The sequence below is a fragment of the Oncorhynchus mykiss genome, chromosome 16, assembly GCF_057628025.1.
Source record: "Oncorhynchus mykiss isolate SJ-2025 chromosome 16, ASM5762802v1, whole genome shotgun sequence".
NCBI lineage: Eukaryota > Metazoa > Chordata > Actinopteri > Salmoniformes > Salmonidae > Oncorhynchus > Oncorhynchus mykiss.
Window position 1 is genome coordinate 63,748,399 of NC_143037.1, and position 23,559 is coordinate 63,771,957.

Below are 23,559 nucleotides of genomic sequence, written 5' to 3' on the forward strand. Positions count from 1 at the left end.
GACAGTCGGCGCTAAACTTTGACGTGTAAACGGTCGTCATTGGTTAGCACAGCCACAAAGGCATAAACCCCGCCTCTTTTTTTCTTTTTTTTACAATTTCTCTTCTTAAAATCTGACTTTAAACCTACATTTAACCACACTACAAACCTTATGTATAATCCTTAAATTAAATTAAGACCAAAAAGCAACAAAAGAAAGTATGTATTTTTACGATATATCCAATTTGACTTTGTGGCTGTGGTAACTCGTGACAACCGTGTAGAACGTGTTCGCCATAATAAACCCCGAACAAGGCTGTGCTAAAACAAGTGATAAGGTGCTGCGCGAAGCTGCAGTTTGTATTGTTTTTAACAATACAGGTCTAGCTAGCAAGTGTATGTCGGGATTTTAAAAAGTATTTTTTTGTGGAAGGAATAAGGAAAGCGAGGGAAAATTGAGCATATCAAGGTACGCATTCGCATAACATGCTAATAATGTGTTCGCTAGCTAGCTACATAGCTAGCGTTAGTTAGCCAACAATGCTGTCTCGCACATGAATAACTGTCTACTCTGGGCGGTCTTGTAGCTAGCTCGTGTGCACAATCAATGCAAACAGCAGTTTCTGAACACTGAACTAAGTGTAACTTCGCTTAAACAGATTTTCCAACGTTGTAACTCTATATAGCGAATATCCGTAGCTAGCTATCTAGCTGGTACATTTAGCTAAACGGGGTATTTCACACCTGCAGAGTTTATCTAAGAAATAAGTTAGCTATCGACGTACCGATGACTGTGTTGCTTGTCATCCTGTACAGTAGCTAGCTAACGTTTAGCTATATATTCCAGAGACAGTAACGGTAGCAAGCTGACGTTAGAAATAGGCTAACTAGTAGCTACAACACAGTAACGTTAGATAGCTAATGCTATTGGATGGTTTCTAGCATCATGACCAAATCACCTGTTGACCGTTGGAGTCTCTAGGGACCTATGCAGCTGTCTGACTGGAGATGTTCTGAACTGAAGCCCAAAGAAAGGTCCCCTTTGAGTCACTGGTTGCAACTGGAGAGGAAGTTGTGGTTTGTGTGCATAGATCGATCATGCATTAAATATATTTTATTTCAGGAGTAGGCCAAATAAGTAAGCTAGTGTTAGTGACTATCACTATCCGTCAGTTGCCTGTCATTGTAAATGTTGATATGGGCTAGATTGATTTCCTACCACTTTTCTGTCAACATTCAATGGTTCCATCTTGCTTGCACCAACCAGTGTTTTCCACATTCTTTCATCATGTGTTTTCTGTGTTAGGCCACACCATGGCGTCGGCATCTGCCAGCGTGGATTCCAAGGCAGAGCTGACCGCTCTGCTGGAGCATTGGTTGGAGAAGTGGGAGGGGGAGCAGCAGGCTAGCACACCAGACCTGGTTAACATCCTCACCAAGTGAGTGCCTGTGTAATAAAGGAGGATAATGTTTTGTAACACCAGTGGATATTATGGGAAGTTTCAACAACAACAAAAATGCACTTACTTTATTCAGATCACATTACTTGAAGGGATGGATGTTTGTTTGTTTTAAAGCCTCTGGACATTTAGGAATATGTTGTCTATATCATGGGTTTTATTTTCCTCTCAGGATCTCAGAGCTGGTGGAGAGGGAGACTGAGGAATATCACAAAGCTGATCCTGATCCTTTTGATGACAGGCACCCTGGTAAGATGTTTTATTTATGTTGTGTGTAGTCATAGCTATATAATTAACAATAGCTAGCAAAAGTGATAGTTGTTGATATTTTTAATTCTCCCCACCTTTTGTCACTTAGGGAGAGCTGATCCAGAATGCGTCTTGGGTCATCTGCTTAAGATCCTGTTCAAAGATGATGACTTCATGAATGCGGTAAGAATGGAAAACAATTATACTTATTTAGTATTATTTGTAAATTGATGATCTGGTGAGTGCATGTTATTTCAACTCCTGTCTTTTTCCAGTTGGTGAATAGCTATGTGATGACCAGCAGAGAGCTCACACTTAACACGGCAGCCTGTCGCTTGCTGCAGAACATCATGCCTGGGTTGGAGACCGCTGTGGTCTTTCAGGAGAAGGTATGCTACAACCTGCTTATGTGGAGATGCACTTAAACATGTTTATAGATTTAGTTAGCTAGATTATGCAACCTATTCAATAATCATGATGTTGTGTTTGTGACAGGAGGGCATAGTGGAGAGGCTGTTTAAATGGGCCCAGGAGGCTGAGCAACCCCTGATGATCTATGCTACGGGCCTGCTGGCTGGAGCCATGGAGAACCAGGACATCGCTGCCAACTACAGGGAGGAGAACTCAGTCCTGGTCAGTGCCCAAACCCTATTATGAGGTGTTTTTATTAAGTCTCTGAGAAGTTTTAACAACATGAACCTAAGATCTTGTATAAATACTGCAATGTGGGTTCAATTTAATTTGACCTTGTGTTGCCACATGTGGGCGCCATGGTGTCCATCCGTATCTCTGAATGACGCTAGATACATCTCTCTCGCTCTCTCAGGTGCCTCTAATGCTGCAGCGGCTACGTGAGCTGCAGGCTAAGGACACTGAGAACAGGAAGGAGTTTAAACGGCCCAGTCCCAGGAAGGCCCTGGGGGAACCTCTCCTTCCTCTGGATGAGGAGACTGTTGACGGAGGCTTCGAGGACACCCCGTTCTCCTCTGGGAATAACGGCACAGAGAGGGTGGAGAAGGGACCAGAGGAGGACAGAGAGGAGAACCCTTTCCCCCCAGGGAATAACAGAATAGAGAAGGGACCAGAGGAGGACATAGAGGAGAGCCCCTTCCCCAGCAATGAGTCTGACAACTCTTCCCACAAGATCAGCAGCTGCACCAGCTCGTCCATTAAAGGCCTGATGAAACCTGTGGCTGCCCCGCAGTCTCTGTCCCACCGGGACTTCCCAGATGGCAGGGCGGAGGGCAGCAGTAACCTCAAGAGGAGGGCGGAGAGGGAGAATGGACGGAAGGTGAAACAGAAGCTGAACTTCTCCCTGCCGGAGCCGGAGAGGAGCTTCAGCGAGCTGTCCAACAGCAGCTGGTCTGAGATGAGCCCCTGGGTGATTGGGAACAACTATCACCTTTACCCTCTGACTCCGGAGATGGAGCAGAGGCTCATCCTACAGTACCTCACCCCTCTGGGGGAGTACCAGGAGGTTAGTCTCTGCTACATAAACCTACCAGCAGATGTCAGTCTTGTCAAACTCTATTATAAGAGCAAGTACTGTACTCGTTGAAGACATTATGCCATAAATAACTGTAGACTGCTAGACAGACAAGTAGTACTCTGCATAAATTATTCATTTCTCTGTATTATTTTCTCTTTCAGCTGTTGGCTGTCTTCATGCAGATGGGAGCCTGTGAGCTGCTCATCCATTACATGGACCTGAAGCAGACCAACGATGTACAGCTCACCTTTGAGGCTCTCAAGGTAACCTTACTGCAACTAGGGCTGTTGCGGTGATTGTATTACGGGCGGTCAGGAAGGCAGCCAATTTCCACGTGACCGTTTAGTCACGCTAATTAGGCTTCTCCAAGCTCAGATGCTGCTGGTCATTAGTAGCCTACCAAACTTGCTAACTGCCTGGTATTCGGCACTATATTGTCCCTCTAATCACTCTGACATTAATGCAAATGTTATTGAAAATCGAATCAAACACTTCATGAGAGCCCATGGGCTAATGTTGCACAACATTTCTATAGGGTATGCAATTGCATGAGAAAAGAGGAGGATCACATCAGCTTTCTATAGGCTAGGCCAACTATATTTATTTCTCAACTTTCCTAATATTAAGCACATTGCTCTAACATACAACAGGAGTATAGCCTTAACTGGCTGGCATGAAAATGAATCACTGGAAAAGCATCCTCCATTCTCTATATAAGTGCATAGATAACATGTTGTTTTTCGTCTGCCCATTTTTCGAGACAGTTGCGTGATAATGGTCCATTCTAAATCAATATAAATTTCACGCACACAGTACCAGTCAAAAGTTTGGACACACCTACTCATTCCAGGGTTTTTCTTTATCTTTACTAATTTTACATTATAGAATAATAGTGAAGACATCAAAACTATGAAATAACACATGAAATCATGTAGTAGCCAAAAGTGTTAAACAAATCTAAATATATTTGAGATTCTTCAAAGTAGCCACCCTTTGCCTTGACAGCTTTGCACTCTCTTGGCATTCTCTCAACCAGCTTCGAGGTAGTCACCTGGAATGCATTTCAATTAACAGGTGTGCCTTGTTAATTTGTGGAATTTCAGTTGTGTTGTGACATGGTAGGTGTGGTATACAGAAGATAGCCCTATTTGGTAAAGGAACAAGTTCTTAATATGGCAAGAACTACTCAAATAAGCGAAACGAAAGTCCATCATTACTTTAAGACATGAAGGCCAGTCAGTCTGGAAAATTTGAAGAACTTTGAACGTTTCTTCAAGTGCAGTCACAAAAGCCTTCAAGCGCTATGATAAAACTGGCTCTCATGAGGACTGCCACAGGAAAGGAAGACCCAGAGTTACCTCTGCTGCAGAGGATAGGTTCATTAGAGTTAACTGCACCTCAGATTGCAGCCCAAATAAATGCTTCACAGAGTTCAAATAACAGACACATCTCAGCATCAACTTTTCAGAGGAGACTCCATGAAATCAGGCCTTCATGGTCTAATTGCTGCAAAGAAACCACTACTAATGGGCACCAATAAGAAGAAGAGACTTGCTTGGGCCAAGAAACACGAGCAATGGGCTTTAGACCAGTGGAAATCTGTCCTTTGGTCTGATGAGTGCAAATTTGAGATTTTTTGTTCCAATTGTGGAGGCCTTTGTGGCATGTATGTCTTTGTGGCATACATAATCGCATTTGCGGTCACTTTTGATAATGGTGCTTTCCAGCTAATGGAAGATTCTAGCTTACGGCCTACTGCCATGTGTGCATTGCTGCGCTTATAATGTGAAGAAATAGCCTAAGAGTTTAACATTTTATGCTAAACGTTCTAATCTGTTCTCAGCCACATTGTGTAAAAAAAAAAAATGTATTTTTAAACATTGAGGCTAGTGGTTGTTTTAATTTGGGATCTATTTCGTCCCACAACTGTCACAGACTTTGGAATATTTATTTCTCACACACAATAGAACAGGTCGACTTTTGTGCTATATGGGATAGATTGCTTTTGCTGTTTGTTATGCCTACTCATCTTGTTGGCTGCCGAAAAGTACATGTGGACCGTTCCTTTAAATATTCAATATGCACCTCGGAATTGGAGAAGGACATTCACAGCCTGCACAAAAAAACAAAGCAGAGCTAATGCCTTTTCAAGCAACTTTTTTCAAATCATCATTAGTTGCATCATGCAGCCTTAAAATCAATTAAAAATCAAAACATATAGCTCAATGTTTGTAGAACAAATAAAGTTAGATTAATAACTGTAAACTACGCAGAAAGGAGTACTTATTTCTTTGTTAACCGCTCAACACAGAACAGCTGCATGTGCGCACTCATTATTTGGGGAAATATTTTATTCAGCTTTGTTCAATTGTGTTCTTCATACTATAAAATAATGCCATGGAATTCTAAGCAAATCTTGTCTGCTAAATTAACTAGTTTAGCCCACAGGCATTTGGCATAGCCAGATCACGACCTAGCATAAGGACAACTCAGCGTATGCTATTCTGTTCTTCTGAAATAGACTACATTTTCTTCATATCATGTTTCTTTTGACCTGTCTAAAATAAATAATGAATTTATTTTGAAGGTGTAGGCTGTATTACATGGATTTATTAGGCTTTCTAAAATGTAGATGTACAGTTGAAGTCAGAAGTGTACATACACTTAGGTTGGAGTCATTAAAACTCGTTATTCAACCACTCCACACATTTCTTGTTAACAAACTATAGTTTTGGCAAGTCAGGTTAGGACATCTACTTGGTACATGACACAAGTCATTTTTCCAACAATTGTTTACAGACAGATTATTTCACTTATAATTCACTGCATCACAATTCCAGTGGGTCAGAAGGTTTACATGCACTAAATTGACTGTGCTCTTTAAACAGTTTGGGAAATTCCAGAAAATGGTGTCATGGCTTCAGAAGCTTCTGATAGGCTATTTGACATCATTTGAGCCATTTGGAGGTGTACCTGAGGATGTATTTCATGGCCTACCTTCAAACTCAGTGCCTCTTTGCTTGGCGTCATGGTATAATCTAAATAAATCAGCCAAGACCTCAAGAAAAAAAATGTCGGCCTCCACAAGTCTGGTTCATCCTAGGGAGCAATGTCCAAACGCCTGAAAGTACCACGTTCATCTGTACAAACAGTAGTATGCAAGTATGAACACCATGGGACCACACTGCCTTCATACCGCTCAGGAAGGAGACGCATTCTGTCTCCTAGAGATGAATGTACTTTGGTGCAAAAAGTGCAGAACAACAGCAAAGAACCTTGTGAAGATGCTGGAGGAAACGGGTACAAAAGTATCTTTATCCACAGTAAAACGAGTCCTATATCAACATAACCAGAAAGGCTGCTCAGCAAGGAAGAACGGCTCCAAAACCACCATTAAAAAAAGCCAGACAACGGTTTGCAAATGCACATGGGGACAAAGATTGTACTTTTGAGAGAGATGTCCTCTGGTCTGATGAAACAAAAATATAAGCTTTTGGCCATAATTTTATGCTTGGAGGAAAAAGAGGGAGCCTTGCAAGCCGAAGAACACCATTCCAACCGTGAAGCACGGGGGTGGCAGCATCATGTTGTGGGGGTGATTTGCTGCAGGAGGGACTGGTACACTTCACAAAATAGATGGCATCATGAGTTAGGAAATTTAATAATGGGAATTGATGGGAAATGATGTAAATATATCACTAGCCACTTTAAACAATGCTACCTTATATAATGTTACTTACCCTACATTATGCATCTCATATGCATACGTATATACTGTACTCTATATCATCGACTGTATCCTTATGTAATACATGTATCACTAGCCACTTTAACTATGCCACTTTGTTTACATACTCATCTCATATGTATATACTGTACTCGATACCATCTACTGTATCTTGCCTATGCTGCTCTGTACCATCACTCATTCATATATCCTTATGTACATATTCTTTATCCCCTTACACTGTGTACAAGACAGTAGTTTTGGAATTGTTAGTTAGATTACTTGTTGGTTATTACTGCATTGTCGGAACTAGAAGCACAAGCATGTCGCTACACTCGCATTAACATCTGCTAACCATGTGTATGTGACAAATAAAATTTGATTTGATTTATGTGGATGTATTGAAGCAACATCTCAAGCCATCAGTTTAAAACTTGGTCAAAAATGGGTCTTCCAAATGGACAATGACCTCAAGCATACTTCCAAAGTTGTGGCAAAATGGCTTAAGGACAACAAAGTCAAGGTATTGGAGTGGCCATCACAAAGCCCTGACCTCAATCCTATAGAAAATTTGTGGGTAGGACTGAAAAGGCGTGTGCGAGCAAGGAGGCCTACAAACCTGACTCAGTTACACCAGCTCTGTCAGGAGGATTCACCCAACTTATTGTGGGAAGCTTGTGGAAGGCTACCCAAGTTAAACAATTTAAAGACAATGCTACCAAATACTAATTGAGTGTATGCAAACTTTTGACCCACTGGGAATGTGATGAAATAAATAAAAGCTGAAATAAATCCTCTACTATTATTCTGACATTTCACATTCTTAAAATAAAGTGGAGATCCTAACTGACCTAAGACAGGGAATTGCGAAACGTGAGTTTTTAAATGTATTTGGCTAAGGTGTATGTAAACTTCCAACTTCAAGTGTAGATGTGTGGAAGCCAGGAGATGCTGAATGTTTGTTAATTAACGGTCAATTACTGTGAGACCCAACAGTTATTTGCTTGACAGTCACTGGCTGAGGAAATTTAGTGACTCCCACAGCCCTAGCAGTAACTGACTTAGAATGCGTCTCAATTGTTTAAAGAAGTGCATCCCAGCTTTATCCTATGATTCCCGTTCTCTACCTGTAGTACCTGGCCTCCCTGCTCCTGCATAAGAAGTTTGCAGCCCAGTTTGTGGCCCATGGAGGAGTTCAGAAGCTTCTGGAGATCCCCAAGCCTTCCATGGCCGCCACGGGGGTGTCTCTGTGCCTCTACTACCTGGCCTACAACCAGGATGCCATGGAGAGGGTAGGGGACCAACACACACCATAAAGATCAACTGTTCCTGTGGTCTGTGTGTGTAACACAGATTTACATTGAAGTAAATTAAGTCCATACAAATTGTGTGTTCACTTCATGTGTTTCTGTTCCCCTTAGGTATGTATGCTGCCTCATTCCATTCTATCTGACGTGGTGAGCTACACTCTGTGGCTGTTGGAGTGTTCCCACGCCTCGGGCTGCTGCCACGCCACCATGTTCTTCTCCATTTCCTTCTCCTACCGAGCTGTGCTGGAACTCTTCGACAGGCAGGACGGCCTCCGACGCCTCGTCAACCTGGTAGGAGGGCCTGTCTGGTTTATTCTTGCTTCTGTTTCCTCTAGCTGTCACTAGGACAGGGTTTTCTAATATTTGTAAAAAAAAATACTGTTTTGGTATTTCTGTCTCTCGATCAGTTCTCTGAACATGCTCACTGTTGCAGTGTGTATTACACTGCTGCTTATTGTGTATAATTCTACTGTCTCCAGATAAGTACGCTGGAGATCTTAAACCCTGAAGACCATGCGGCCGTGCTGAGTGATGACCAGATCTTCTCCAGCAGGCAGACAGCCAAGCACACCTGCATGGCCCTGCGCAGGTTCTTCGAGGCCCATCTGGCCATCAAGGTGGAGCAGGTCAAGCAGTCCCTGCAGCGGACTGAGGGGGGCGCTCCCATTCACCCTCAGCCCTACTACAAGGTAGGCCGTCCCATCTGAGTTGGGAGATTGAAGTGATTGTGTTTGCTCTAAATTGCCAATTTCTTTCTATAGGGATTTATAAAGTTCCCTTTCTGAATTGACCCCAACCCCCTGGAACCCATCATCACAGATATACCTTGGTGATGTTTTTCCTTCAGAGGTGCCTCATTGTCCTTCTGTTCCCCAGGCGTGCAGCTACACCCATGAGCAGGTGGTGGAGATGATGGAGTTCCTGATCGAGTACGGCCCAGTCAGATTGTACTGGGAGCCAGCTGAGGTCTTCCACAAGCTGTCCTGTGTTCAGCTGCTGCTGCAGCTCATCTCCATTGCTTGTGACTGGAGGACCTACTATGGCAGGTAAGGACAGAAAATACATGCAACCTTCCTTCTCTATTGCAAGTACAGATTCCCTTGTGGGAAGTTGGCAGATCGGCTGTACCGACTTCAGACGACTGCCAAGACACTTGTTGGGGGTTGTAGAGCAAAACTGAGAACACCATCGTGTTCGTGAGAGTCTCATCTTTCCATAAACATAATAGTTTGTTGGCCAAACTGTTCGGATGCTACAAATGTTTTGGTGAGAATATAATAATTTGCTAATATTGTATTTAATTTGCCTTAGTGGCAATATGTAACTTTTTGGGCGACCTGACTGAATGTATAGATCTCATTCTACTTGAAAGCAAGTCTAAGAAGCGGTAGATTTGTTCATGTGCACTATTTCCATGCTTCCCTTTTCATTTTTATTTTTTTTACTTTCAGTTTTATACCAGTTTGAAACAGCTGAAATAATATTTCTGGTTCTGGAAAATGTATTTCACGGTGGTTTAGACGGTACAATGATTCTCTACACTACACTAGTTTATTTTGTCACATAAACTGAAATTAGACGAACTGTTATAGTTTTAGCAACCAGAAAATGTCATTGATTTCTGCATAGTGCAACTTCAATATTGCTGGACCCCAGGAAGAGTAACTGCTGCAAAACTAACCAGTGCCTTATGGGTATCCATAATTAAAATACTCTGCTCTATATTAAAATACATCTCTATTCCTTATGGAGAACACTTGTTTATATCTTTTCACAATTTAAGTGAATACCCGAGTAATACTGTGTGACTATTTCCCTCCGTGTTGTCCCCTAGGAGTGACACTGTGCGTTATGCCCTGGACATACTGAGCATCCTGACAGTGATCCCGAAGACCCAGCTGCTGATGGCTGAGTCTGTGGCTGTGCCAGATGGGGAGGGGGGTAATGCAGTCTCCACCGTGGGTACGTTACCTGTCCTGTCATGGCGTTCTATTGACACCTTATCTATCCAGCAGACCAGGACTGTTTGCTTTGGGGTTTAATCTTAATGTTCAGTTGTTCCTCAGGTATGAGTGTAGTCCTGTTGGTGGCGGAGGGAGAGGTGTTTGTGAACGACGCCGAGATCCAGAAGTCTGCTCTGCAGGTGGTCATCAACTGTGTGTGTGCTCCGGACAAACGCATGTCCAGCATCGGCAAGTTCATCTCGGGCACTCCTCGTAGACGCCTGCCCCAGACTACCAAGAGCAGCGAGAGCGTGCTCAGCAAGATGTGGAACGTGGTGCAGTCTAACAACGGCATCAAGGTGAGAGAAGATTAACTTCGGAACTGTCTATTGATAGATATTACGCTGGTATGTTGTTGGGCGCTACTGGTCTCTGATTTGTCTATTCATTAATGGTTTGGGTTACTTTTATGATTTCTCAATACTGTTATTATGCACTTGTAACCATAGCTAGTTCTTCTGCCATCTCCCTGTAGGTGCTCCTGTCCCTGCTGACGGTGAAGATGCCCATCACAGATGCGGATCAAATTCGGGCCCTGGCCTGTAAGGCCCTGGTGGGTCTGTCCCGCTCCAGCTCAGTCAGACAGATTATCAGCAAGCTGCCTCTCTTCAGCAGCGGACACATCCAGCAGCTTATGAAGGAGCCTGTGCTCCAAGACAAACGCAGCGAACACGTCAAATTCTGCAAGTTTGCGGCAGAGCTCATCAAGCGAGTGTCTGGTAAACCCCTCATGATAGGGACGGATGTGTCCCTGGCCTGGCTGCAGAGGGCTAATGTGGTGGCCCAGTCCAGGATCTCCTTCCCTGAGAAGGAGCTACTGCTGTTGATCCGGAACCACCTGGTGGCCAAAGGCCTGCATGACACGGCCACCACACTCACCAAGGAGGCCGACCTCCCCATGGCCATCCTCCCCCACCCATCTTCCTCAGCTTTACTTCCTGTCGTTGTTCCCCCTCCTCCTGCCTCTCCTGCCCCTGCCCTCCCCCGGACCCCTCGGCTGGCCAATGGGGTTGCAGCGCGGTTGGCGAGCCACGGCTCTCATCCGTCCATGCCGTTGTCAGTTCAGCCCCGTCCCTCGACATCGCAACTCCTCGCACTCCCCCCGGCCGCCCCTCCCCTGTTGACCCCTCACCAAAGCAACGGCTCTCCCCTAATTGGTCGGATCGTGTTCACGCGAGAGCGCCCGTCGCCATGCCCTGTGCCTGCCAGCTGTAAGAAGCCGCGGGTGCTGAGGCAGAAGTCAGATTACGGTGCCTTCAGCCAGAGTCCAGCCATGAAGAAACAGCTGGACAGACACCTGCCCTCTCCCCCCGCCCTGGACAGCATCATCACAGAGTACCTGAGGGAGCAGCACGCGCGCTGCAAGAACCCTGTCACCACCTGCCCCCCTTTCTCCCTTTTCACCCCCCACCAGTGCCCCGAACCCAAGCAGAGGCGCCAGGCCCCAACCAACTTCACCTCCCGAAACACACGCAGGGTCGTCTACCCCAAGTATGGAGGGGTGGACGGGGGCTGCTTCGACAGACATCTCATCTTTAGCAGGTATGTTTGGTTCCTAATACACTGGGGACTCAAAGTCCTTTTAATTGGGTTTTTAGATGGACTTCTCTGGGTAACATGTTCCCCTTTTCCCCCAGGTTTCTCTGGGTAACATGTTCCCCTTTCCTCCCCAGGTTTCTCTGGGTAACATGTTCCCCTTTTCCCCCCAGGTTTCTCTGGGTAACATGTTCCCCTTTCCCCCCAGGTTTCTCTGGGTAACATGTTCCCCTTTTCCCCCCAGGTTTCTCTGGGTAACATGTTCCCCTTTCCCCCCAGGTTTCTCTGGGTAACATGTTCCCCTTTTCCCCCCAGGTTTCTCTGGGTAACATGTTCCCCTTTTCCCCCAGGTTTCTCTGGGTAACATGTTCCCCTTTTCCCCCAGGTTCCTCTGAATAACATGTTCCCCTTTCCCCCAGGTTTCGTCCCATGTCTGTGTTCAGGGAGGCAGATGAGGATGAGAGTGGGTTCATGTGTTGTGCCTTCTCTGCCCGTGAGCGGTTCCTGATGCTGGGGACGTGTACGGGCCAGCTCAAACTCTACAATGTGTTCACAGGCCAGGAGGAGGCGAGCTACAGCTGCCACAGCTCTGCCATCACACACCTAGAGCCATCACGGGTCAGTGGGGACATTTAAAAATCTACATGTCTTGTGGATATCTAATACATTAGTTTTTTATTGAAACTTTTGTCTTTTTTGTCATCAGGATGGCTCTCTGTTGTTGACGTCGGCATCATGGAGTTATCCTCTGTCTGCACTGTGGGGCATGAAGTCAGTGTTCATCATGAAGTAAGTGTGACACAGGAGACTGACCTTGGTTATTTCTTCAAATGGGGATGACTGCTTTACCCATTCCATTTCTATGGTTAATTATATTGGTTGTGAGTTTATGGTGCTCCCTGCCCAATGGTCCAGCTGCTCAGTGCCAGCAGAGCATGGAACTGCTGAAAGAGACTGACACATTCGTTAAACACACTAACTGAACTGCCTTAGTCCTGGGAATTGCCAGGGACCTTGCAATACAATACTATCACAATACTTAGGTGTTATTCGATATGTATTGTGACTCACACTATTCAATACTGTAATTTTTACTGATGTTCGGAACACTGCTCACTATATGTCTACTGCAGAGAGACGAGAACATGAGGAAATAGTTTTGATCAATCATGGAAATAAAATAACTGAAAACATGTCTCACTATTTAAAAAGAGGGCAAACAAGCTATAGGATGAAAAATACCGGAGGGTTAGCGCAGGTACAGCTCTCTAGCACTAGCTAACAAATTACAAATAAAAAATTATACTTGGAGTCAAAGTATCAATATAATATCGTCCAAAATAGTGTTGCAATATGTTACTTTTGATTTTTTTATCCCCATCACTATGTCTTAGGGCTGGAATGTTCACTTCATACAATACACAGTGTAGTGGGGCCTCCTTCTGCCCTCAGTTTAACCAAAGCAACATTGGTGCATCATTACTTAACCTAAATGGCTTATTCTATATGGCCTGAAGTCAGAGGTTGTAAGGAATATTTTCTATTTATCTCAATTTATTCTTCTTTCCAGGCATTCCTTCTTAGATGATCATTATGTGGAGTTCAGCAAACTCTCACAAGACCGAGTTATTGGCACAAAGGAACACATAGCCCACGTAAGTCTTCTTTATAAATATCTAAAGGTTAAACTGAATGACCAGGTACACAAGCTTTGTTTTTTTTGTCCTGATCACCTGATCTTTGGGTCTCAGATCTATGACATCCAGACGGGGCAGAAAACCCTGACCCTCAACTACCCGGACCTGGCCAATAACTACAAGAGGAACTGTGCGACCTTTAACCCCACTGACGACCTGGTGCTGAACGATGGTGTACTGTGGGACGTCCGCTCGGCTCGTGCCATCCACAAGTTTGACAAGTTCAACATGAACATCAGTGGAGTGTTCCACCCCAATGGCCTGGAGGTCATCGTCAACACTGAGATTGTATCCGACTCACAGACTGTACAATAGTTATAGTCATATTTGTAGAGTTAATTGGCGGTACTGAGCCTGCATCAGTTTGTCTGATAAGTGACCTAATGTCAAGATGGGACTGTCCCATGCCATCTGTTGAGTACATCCCAATCCCAGAGGTATTAGGTAGAGTAGTCGATATGCTATATTGATAATGTGACAGTGTGATTCCTTAATGGTTGTGTCAGTGGGACCTGCGGACTTTTCACCTCCTCCATACAGTGCCAGCTCTGGACCAGTGTAGGATCGTCTTCAACAACAACGGCACGGTCATCTACGGAGGTAAGGACTATGGGAAATGAAGTAGTGTGCGGTGGTAGCAAGGCTGGTCAAATTCCACCTTATGGTGAAGAGCTAAGACTTTTAGATGTGTGTTGAAAGGTGAATGCTTGTGGGGTTGTGTTTTCACGACATGTGAAAGGTGCATGTAGATGTGTGTGTTTGATGCCACACGGCCCTGCTGAACCATATGGCCGGGAGGCTGTGCCCTGAGCGAGCAGAGGAGTCTAACCAGCTGGTTCACATCTACAGCCACTGGGAGGCCATGATAGCTCCACCCACATCAAATTTATTTATATAGCCCTTCGTACATCAGCTGATATCTCAAAGTGCTGTACAGAAACCCATTCTAAAACCCCAAACAGCAAGCAATGCAGGTGTTGAACCACGTTGGCTAGGAAAAACTCCCTAGAAAGGCCAAAACCTAGGAAGAAACCTAGAGAGGAACCAGGCTATGAGGGGTGGCCAGTCTTCTTCTGGCTGTGCCGGGTGGAGATAGTAGGTCTGGGACAGGTAGCACATCCGGTGAACAGGTCAGGATTCCATAGCCGCAGGCAGAACAGTTGAAAACGGCCAGGTGGACTGGGGACAGCAAGGAGGCATCATGCCGGGTAGTCCTGAGGCATGGTCCGAGGGCTCAGGTCCTCTGAGAGAGAAAGAAAGAGAATTAGAGAGAGCATACTTAAATTCACACAGGACACCAAATAAGACAGGAGAAGTACTCCAGATATAACAAACTGACATTAGCCCCCCCCGACACAAACTACTGCAGCATAAATACTGGAGGCTGAGACGGGAGGGGTCAGGAGACACTGTGGTCCATCCGATGATACCCCCGGACGGGGCCAAACAGGAAGGATATAACCACACCCACTTTGCCAAAGCACAGCCCCCACACCACTAGAGGGATATCTTCAACCACCAACTTACCATCCTGAGACAAGGCCGAGTATAGCCCACAAAGATCTCCGCCACGGCACAACCCAAGGGGGGGCGCCAACCCAGACAGGAAGATCACATCAGTGACTCAACCCACTCAAGTGACACACCCCTCCTAGGGACGGCATGAAAGAACCGGCCAGGCAGAGACAGCAAGGGTGGTTTGTTGCTCCAGAGCCTTTCCATTCACCTTCACACTCCTGGGCCAGACTACACTCAATCATATGACCCACTGAAGAGGTGAGTCTTCAGTAAAGACTTACCGAGTTTGCGTCTCTCACATGGGTAGGCAGACCATTCCATAAAAATGGAGCTCTATAGGAGAAAGCCCTGTCTCCAGCTGTTTGCTTACAAATTCTAGGGACAATTAGGAGGCCTGAGTCTTGTGACCATAGCGTACGTGTAGGTATGTACGGCAGGACCAAATCAGAGAGCTAGGTAGGAGCAAGCCCATGTAAATGCTTTGTAGGTTAGCAGTAAAACCTTGAAATCAGCCCTTGCCTTGACAGGAAGCCAGTGTAGGGAGGCTAGCACTGGAGTAATATGATCACATTTTTTGGTTCTAGTCAGGATTCTAGCAGCCGTATTTAGCACTAAATGAAGTTTACACATCCACACCATTCTAACAGCTAAGTAGACCGAGACACGGTGAGGCCATGATAGATCCACCCACAGCAGTGGCACTCTAGCAGCAGTACCACTCTTATCATGAACTCAGCAAAAAAAATGTCCCTTTTTCAGTGCCATGTCTTTCAAAGATAATTCGTAAAAATCCAAATAACTTCATTGTAAAGGGTTTAAAAACAGTTTCCCATGCTTGTTCAATGAACCATAAACAATTAATGAGCATGCACTAACAGCTTACAGATGGTAGGCAATTAAGGTCACAATTACAAAAACTTAGGGCACTAAAGAAGCATTTCTATTGACTCTGGAAAAACACCAAAAGAAAGATGCCCAGGTCCCTGCTCATCTGCGTGAACGTGCCTTAGGCAGGCTGCAAGGAGGCATGAGGACTGCAGATGTGGACAGGGCAACAAATTGCAATGTCCGTACTGAGAGACACCTAAGACAGCGCTACAGGGAGACAGGACGGACAGCTGATCGTCCTCGCAGTGGCAGACTACGTGTAACAACACCTGCACAGGTTCGGTACATCTGAACATCACACCTGCGTGACAGGTACAGGGTGGCAACAACAACTGTCCGAGCTACATCAGGAACGCAATAGGATGAGAGAGGCTGGACTGAGGGCTTGTCGGCCTGTTGTAAGGCAGGTTCTCACCAGACATCACCGGCAAAAACGTTGCCTGTGGGCATAAACCCACAGTTGCTGGACCAAACAGGACTGGCAAAAGTGCTCTTCACTGCCAAGTCACGGTTTTGTCTCTCCAGGGGTGATTGTCGGATTAAATTTTATCGTCGAAGGAATGAGCGTTACACCGAGGCCTGTACTCTGGAGCTGGATCGATTTGGAGGTGGAGGGTATGTCATGGTCTGGGGCGGTGTGTCACAGCGTCATTGGACTTAGCCTGCAATGACAACAAGCTATCTCAACGCTGTGCGTTACAGGGAAGACATCCTCCTCCCTCGTGGTACCCTTCTTGCAGGCTCATCCTGACATTACCCTTCAGCATGGCAATGCCACCAGCCATACTGCTCTTTCTGTGCATGATTTCTGGCGAATCTGGTGCAGTCCATGAGGAGGAGATACACTGCAGTACCTAATGCAGCTGGTGTCCACACCAGATACCGACAGTTACTTTTGATTTTGACCACCCCCTTATCTAGGGTCATATTATTCTATTTATGTTAGTCACATGTCTGTGGAACTTGTTCAGTTTGTCTGTTTAATCTTGTTGTGTTCATACAAATTTTTACACAAATTAACGCAGTTGACAGTGAGAGGACGTTTCTTTTTTACTATCGATCTATTCATCCACCCACACTTCTGTTCAGCCAGTATGTGTGCAACTAGCTGTTCTTTTGCCAATCCTCGCATTACAGGTACCTGAATTTAACCTTGCCATCCATTTTCAAGGAGGATTTTTCATTTATTTCATTGGAATTCCAGTTCACTTGACTCAATAGAAATGGAATTGACCCCAATCCTGTTATCCAAAGCCTTGTGGATACCATGAAGGCTCTGCACACCCATACCACACTGATTTAGTGGCCAAAAAAATTGGTCAATGTCTATCGATCTGGCCATCTCATCTGGCCACCCATTTTCCCTTCTAAATAAAAAATCTAATCAATGCACCGAACACAAGCCCTGAAACAACAGTGTAGACCTTACCGTGAAATGCTTACTTACAAGCCCTGAAACAACAGTGTAGACCTTACCGTGAAATGCTTACTTACAAGCCCTGAAACAACAGTGTAGACCTTACCGTGAAATGCTTACTTACAAGCCCTGAAACAACAGTGTAGACCTTACCATGAAATGCTGACTTACAAGCCCTGAAACAACAGTGTAGACCTTACCGTGAAATGCTGACTTACAAGCCCTGAAACAACAGTGTAGACCTTACCGTGAAATGCTGACTTACAAGCCCTGAAACAACAGTGTAGACCTTACCGTGAAATGCTTACTTACAAGCCCTGAAACAACAGTGTAGACCTTACCGTGAAATGCTGACTTACAAGCCCTGAAACAACAGTGTAGACCTTACCGTGAAATGCTGACTTACAACCCCTGAAACAACAGTGTAGACCTTACCGTGAAATGCTGACTTACAAGCCCTGAAACAACAGTGTAGACCTTACCGTGAAATGCTGACTTACAACCCCTGAAACAACAGTGTAGACCTTACCGTGAAATGCTGACTTACAAGCCCTGAAACAACAGTGTAGACCTTACCGTGAAATGCTGACTTACAAGCCCTGAAACAACAGTGTAGACCTTACCGTGAAATGCTGACTTACAACCCCTGAAACAACAGTGTAGACCTTACCGTGAAATGCTGACTTACAAGCCCTGAAACAACAGTGTAGACCTTACCGTGAAATGCTGACTTACAAGCCCTGAAACAACAGTGTAGACCTTACCGTGAAATGCTGACTTACAACCCCTGAAACAACAGTGTAGACCTTACCGTGAAATGCTGACTTACAAGCCCTGAAACAACAGTGTAGTTAAAAAAAAAAAATGTTTTTACCAAATAAACTAAAATAGAAAATTGGTAATAAAAGTTACACAATAACATAAGAATAACAAGGCTATATACAGGGGTTACTGAGTCAGTGTTAGGGGTTACAAGTTAGTTGAGAATTTGTACATGGAGGTAGGGGTGAAGCGACTATAGATAATAGCAGCGAGCAGCCACAGTGTACAAACAAATGGGGTTAATGTAATGGTCTGCTGGCCATTTTTTATTAATTGTTCAGCAGTCTTATGGCTTGTGGGTAGAAGCTGTTGAGCCTTTTGGTCCTAGACTTGGCGTTCCGGTACCGCTTGCTGTGCGGTAGCACAGAAAACAGTCTTACTTGAGTGACTGGAGTCGCTGACAATTTTATAAGCTTTCCTCTGACACCGCCTATTATATAGGTCCTGGATTGCAGAAAGCTTGGCCTCAGTGATGTATTGGGTCGTACGCACTACCCTCTGTAGCGCCTTAACGGTCAGATGCCGAGCAGTTGCCATACCAGGCGGTGATGCAACCGGTCAGGATGCTCTCTGGTACAGCTGTAGAACTTTTTGTGGATCTGGGGGCCCATGCCAAATCTTTTCACTCTCCTGAGGGGTGAAAGGTTTTGTCGTGCCCTCTTCACGACTGTCTTGGTGTGTTTGGACCATGATAGTTGGTTGGTGATGTGGATACCAAGGAACTTAACTCACAACCCGCTCCACTTGGCCCGCCTTTTCTTGTAGTCTACGATCAGCTCCTTTGTACTGATGCAACTGTTACCCTTTGCCTGTAAAAAATAATTGTATCCATCCATACACCTCTCTTGCTTTTTCTCTGTATATGAAGCACAACTATGTATGTGTTCCAATTGTGGCGTGTAGAGAACCTAACCCTGCTGGGTTGTTTTTGCAGCGATGCTCCAGGCAGATGATGATGATGACATTATGGAGATGCAGACGAAGACTCCCTTTGGCTCCTCCTTCAGGACGTTCAACGCCACCGACTACAAACCCATTGGTGAGATGGCTCTAAGACCCACACCATCAAGCCGTTGCATTTATCAGGAATTGACTATCCAGTTTTATACTGTACGACCCTAAACAACCCAGCCATGAGTCACTAGCAACAATTCCTGACCCTCCAACTGGGAAGCAATAATCTTGGATGTATTTGGTGTCTATAGCATCTTGCTGTGGAAGTGAATATAATTAATTTTGTTCCGTGAGCGAATAGACTCCATCCAAACAACTGGTTTCTGTATTAACTACTTTAGCTATGGTCAAGTTTGAACTATTGTGACAGGTTTATTTATTACATGACAATGAAACATACCCCCTCTCTTTCCCCCCCAGCCACCATTGACGTGAAGAGGAATATCTTTGACCTCTGCACAGACACCAAGGACTGCTACCTGGCTGTGATTGAGGTAGGTCTTTTGTCATCTGTAATATAACTCAATAAATCTGAACGGGCTTGAATCCAATGTTACATACTGGTAGAATAGTATTGGGAGACCGCCTCTGACACAACAGTTGTATGTTGACTGCTGCTGCTGACTGCTGCGGTCTCCCATCCAGAACCAGGACTCAGTCAACACAGACACGGTGTGCAGACTGTACGAGGTGGGACGCCAGAGACTGGCTGAAGAGGAGGAGGATGAAGATGATCAGGTAAAGAGAGACAACAAACCCGCTTCCTTCAAAAAGCACAGCTCTATTATGTTGGTAGATAATTAATCAAATCACTAACATTAGAACAACCTAAATATAGAAATGTAAGATCTGTGAAGCATGTTCCTTACACGGCTGTTCTGGAACACTTGTCCCTATCAGGAGGATGACGATCAAGACGATGATGATGATGATGATGATGACTCTGATGATGACATGGACACGGACCCTCTGATCGCTGAGCTGGATAACGAAAACGGGGAGGATGAGGAAGACGAGGAAGACGGGAACAATGAATTATCTCTCTCTGACGATGAGGTGTCTCGCCTGCTGGAGGGGGATGGAGAGGAGGAGGAGGATGATGATGATGATGATGATGACTCAGATGACGATGAGGAAGATGGGGACCTTGCCCTGGATAACAGTGAGTAACAGTTGTCAGTTTGTCCTTCAGACATTCACTGATAGGTACAGCATGGGATGCAGGACAGGCAAGGTTGAAGTTGTTGGAAACAGTAAACTTAAACCTGTTGTCATAAGGGCTAGGCTACTTAACACTTTTTAGTAATGATGTAGCCATTTATGTTATTATTCTTGAAAAGCTGTTACTCTACTGCTGTGTGAGGACACTTCCGCTTGAGAGGGATTGACTGAATGAAAGGGAAAGGGAAAAAAAGATGGGCCCTCACGCTGTCTGGGGCTATGTAGCGGAAGATATGTCGATTCTGCTTTCTGTCATTTTTCTACCACCACAGCAGTGACTTGTACAGTATTCTGTCCCATTTATCCCCCAGATCTCTAAATGTATCTTTGCTGTCTTTCTGTCAACCCAGCAGACAGCTCTGACAACTCTGACCTTGAGGATGACATCATCCTGTCCCTGAATGAGTGAGGAGCCATCGGTGTCTGGGACAGAGAAACAAGGACGACGCGTCCAGACTCCTGGAGAGAGCGCTCCATGTGGATGAACCGTCATAAACAACTGAGACAAGACTATAAGGTACAGTTAGATAAGAGAGAGTTGGGCAGAAAGAAGGATGGGATTTGGGAAGTGAACTGAGAGCGCCAACAGAGCATTGCCAGTTTGGAATTCTGTCCAAGGCCCCCCACTACCAAGGAGCAAGTCATCCTGGGAGAAGCTGATGGAAGGAGTCAGTGAAGAGCCAGAAGAGAGATCCACCTTTCAAAACGTTTCTACAGAAATTGAATTAGTGAAAAAAATAGAAGATTTGTATATGATATAGTTTTATATTACACTGTGGGCTTGATGAGTGGAAAACGATGTTTGTACAGACACAACAACAACTGAGGTTATAATTTTTTTCATTTTGATTTCATTAAAGCTCTTTCAAAAGTTTACCCTTTGATATGGACTATCCTTTATTTTTTAGAATGCTGAATGGCCACTGCTATTTGTAGAATTCTTTTTTTAGATTGGGAAACTGAATGAAGCTATTTCTGACTGTGGATTGGTAAGGCAGTGTTGGCTGACTCAAACATCCTGTTCTATACTGCATCAATTCCCATGTGGCCTGCTGAAGACTAAGGTGCTGCATGAGGCTTCCACTCTAACACAGTCTATGTGGAGCTAAAGCAGCCATATCCTCAGGTTCATCGCCACTGCACCTTCTACTATACAAACTTGACCAACGACCAAGACGCCACACACAATAGTGCTATCAATGACCAACACCACTGGATGTCACAGCAACAGATTAAACATGGTGCTCTTGAAAAATGCTGAAAACTGGTATTTTGTTTAGAAACTTCACACATTAGTGAGTGTAAAATGTGGACTACAAATATTGTCAGCACACGATTGATGTAGTTGTATGTCTACAAAATGAGGCCTTCAAGGATGTCTGTCTTTTTCCAAGTATGAATTTGGCTTTGGTTGACATTTTGAATGGTGCTTGATCTCAACCTTGGTTTTTGCTGCCCACACACAGGTTAGTTTAAGGGAATACATACTTTACATTTGGATTGCATGCAAACATGTTAGGATTTGTTTTGCGTTCATTAGTGGACATTGCTTGTTCAGTTTTTAGTAAGCTACAACCTGTTTACCTTTCATTTTACTCTCATGGAACAACACCAACAGAACTTGACCTGGATTGGAGAATGTTTGCCTACTGTCAATGATGCAGACAGTGTATTTTGACTGAAATGGGCTTGTTTGGATCCTCTTTCTGAACTTTTTATCTTGGGTGGCTTTAGAAGCTATTCCTGATAAGTATTAAATTGTGGATAGCTCTTATTCAGTTGCAACTTCTTTATTAAGACACTCTTCAAATGTAGATGTGGTCTTGCCTATTGCCAATACATCATGTTTTCTTTACCTAGTTTGATTACATTCTTTACCTTCTGCCTCTTCTCATTTCTTCAAGGAGGCACTCCTGTAAAGATCCATAAAAACATGTTCTGTACAGTATGTATCTAAAAGTATTTTTACTATAAATAAAATGAAAGGTTGAGCTCTGTTGTCTTTAAGCCTATTCATTGTTGGAAAACTCTGAACCGTTGACATTAAGAGACTAACTCCCTGGCCTGAACATTGAATATGACATATGCGTCATACACCCAACAGCTATTATTCAGTCGCTGTGATGGAAGAGTGTGCTCACATTTCTGCCTACATAGAGCCAGGGATTATCGGCCAGAACATAAAACAAAGAGAATATGCAAATAGCATGTGGAGGAGATGTAGTCATTAGTTGTACCCCAATATTAGTGTCGGTCCACCAAGTGATGTTTGAGAAATCTGAAACAATACATTTTCCCCATCTCAAAGAGATTACATTTTTAAAAAGACTAAGTGCCAAATAAAGTATAAAGTAACGGGGTTGACTATTTAATCTTAAATCAGCCTTAAATCCCCTTGTGACAGGAGGAATGGAAGCTTGTTATATGCAGCAAGGAATGGCCATTGAATCCAAGCTTCACAAAAAAAAAAAAGCTAAAACATTTCTAGCCTGTATATGTATGAGTAACAGGGTTGACGTGTTTATGCTTGACCAACTCCGTTTTCCACCACAAAACACCAGTAAATTGCCAAAAAGAGTAGAACCAGCTTACCTGCTTTTACACTGATTTGACTATTCCGATGTTCAATGTTTCGTTTGAAAAATAATAGTTCAGTTCCCGTAACAGGGTTGACCTTAAAATGAAGGACAGTTGTAAATGAATCACTAATCACATTACATAAATTGACTGTCAAAGCAACAAAATAACTTGGGCTTTACAAATTAAGTAGGTTGAACGTTTAAATTAAGTAGGTTGAAATCTTCCTTGAAGTGACACAGGGTTGACGGAGGGAAATGTCAAAATGCAGTATTTTGGCACTTTAGCAATGCTTTATTCATATACAGTGAGGGGAAAAAAGTATTTGATCCCCTGCTGATTTTGTACATTTGCCCACTGACAAAGAAATGATCCGTCTATAATTTTAATGGTAGGTTTATTTGAACAGTGAGAGACAGAATAACAACAAATAAATCCACAAAAACGCATGTCAAAAATGTTATCAATTGATTTGCATTTTAATGAGGGAAATTTGACCCCCTCTGCAAAACATGACTTAGTACTTGGTGGCAAAACCCTTGTTGGCAATCACAGAGGTCAGACGTTTCTTGTAGTTGGCCACCAGGTTTGCACACATCTCAGGAGCGATTTTGTCCCACTCCTCTTTGCAGATCTTCTCCAAGTCATTAAGGTTTCGAGGCTGACGTTTGGCAACTCGAACCTTAAGCTCCCTCCACAGATTTTCTATGGGA

At 44.2% G+C, this 23,559-nt stretch overlaps 1 protein-coding gene across 5 annotated transcripts; it reads left to right on the forward strand.

Annotated features, from left to right (window-relative positions):
* The first annotated feature begins 20 nt into the window (after positions 1 to 20).
* On the forward strand, positions 21 to 22,260 carry LOC110492487 (DDB1- and CUL4-associated factor 1). 5 transcript variants are annotated; one of them, XM_021566852.3, is made up of 26 exons: positions 250 to 447; positions 921 to 1,055; positions 1,285 to 1,417; positions 1,611 to 1,687; positions 1,797 to 1,870; positions 1,963 to 2,076; positions 2,183 to 2,320; positions 2,514 to 3,164; positions 3,338 to 3,439; positions 8,037 to 8,195; positions 8,325 to 8,504; positions 8,693 to 8,902; positions 9,090 to 9,259; positions 10,048 to 10,175; positions 10,280 to 10,515; positions 10,692 to 11,758; positions 12,172 to 12,370; positions 12,459 to 12,541; positions 13,323 to 13,407; positions 13,504 to 13,737; positions 13,956 to 14,049; positions 19,029 to 19,133; positions 19,469 to 19,542; positions 19,694 to 19,786; positions 19,949 to 20,210; positions 20,620 to 22,260. In XM_021566852.3, the coding sequence occupies exons 3-26, from the start codon at positions 1,293 to 1,295 to the stop codon at positions 20,676 to 20,678; spliced, it is 4,719 nt and encodes a 1,572-aa protein (XP_021422527.2). In that variant the 5' UTR covers positions 250 to 447; positions 921 to 1,055; positions 1,285 to 1,292; the 3' UTR covers positions 20,679 to 22,260. The 5 variants fall into 5 exon arrangements, with proteins under 5 accessions (XP_021422526.2, XP_021422528.2, XP_036803387.1 ...); XM_090203725.1 differs by having other exon boundaries at positions 20,623 to 22,260; XM_021566851.3 differs by lacking the exon at positions 921 to 1,055 and having other exon boundaries at positions 21 to 447.
* Positions 22,261 to 23,559: the final 1,299 nt, after the last annotated feature.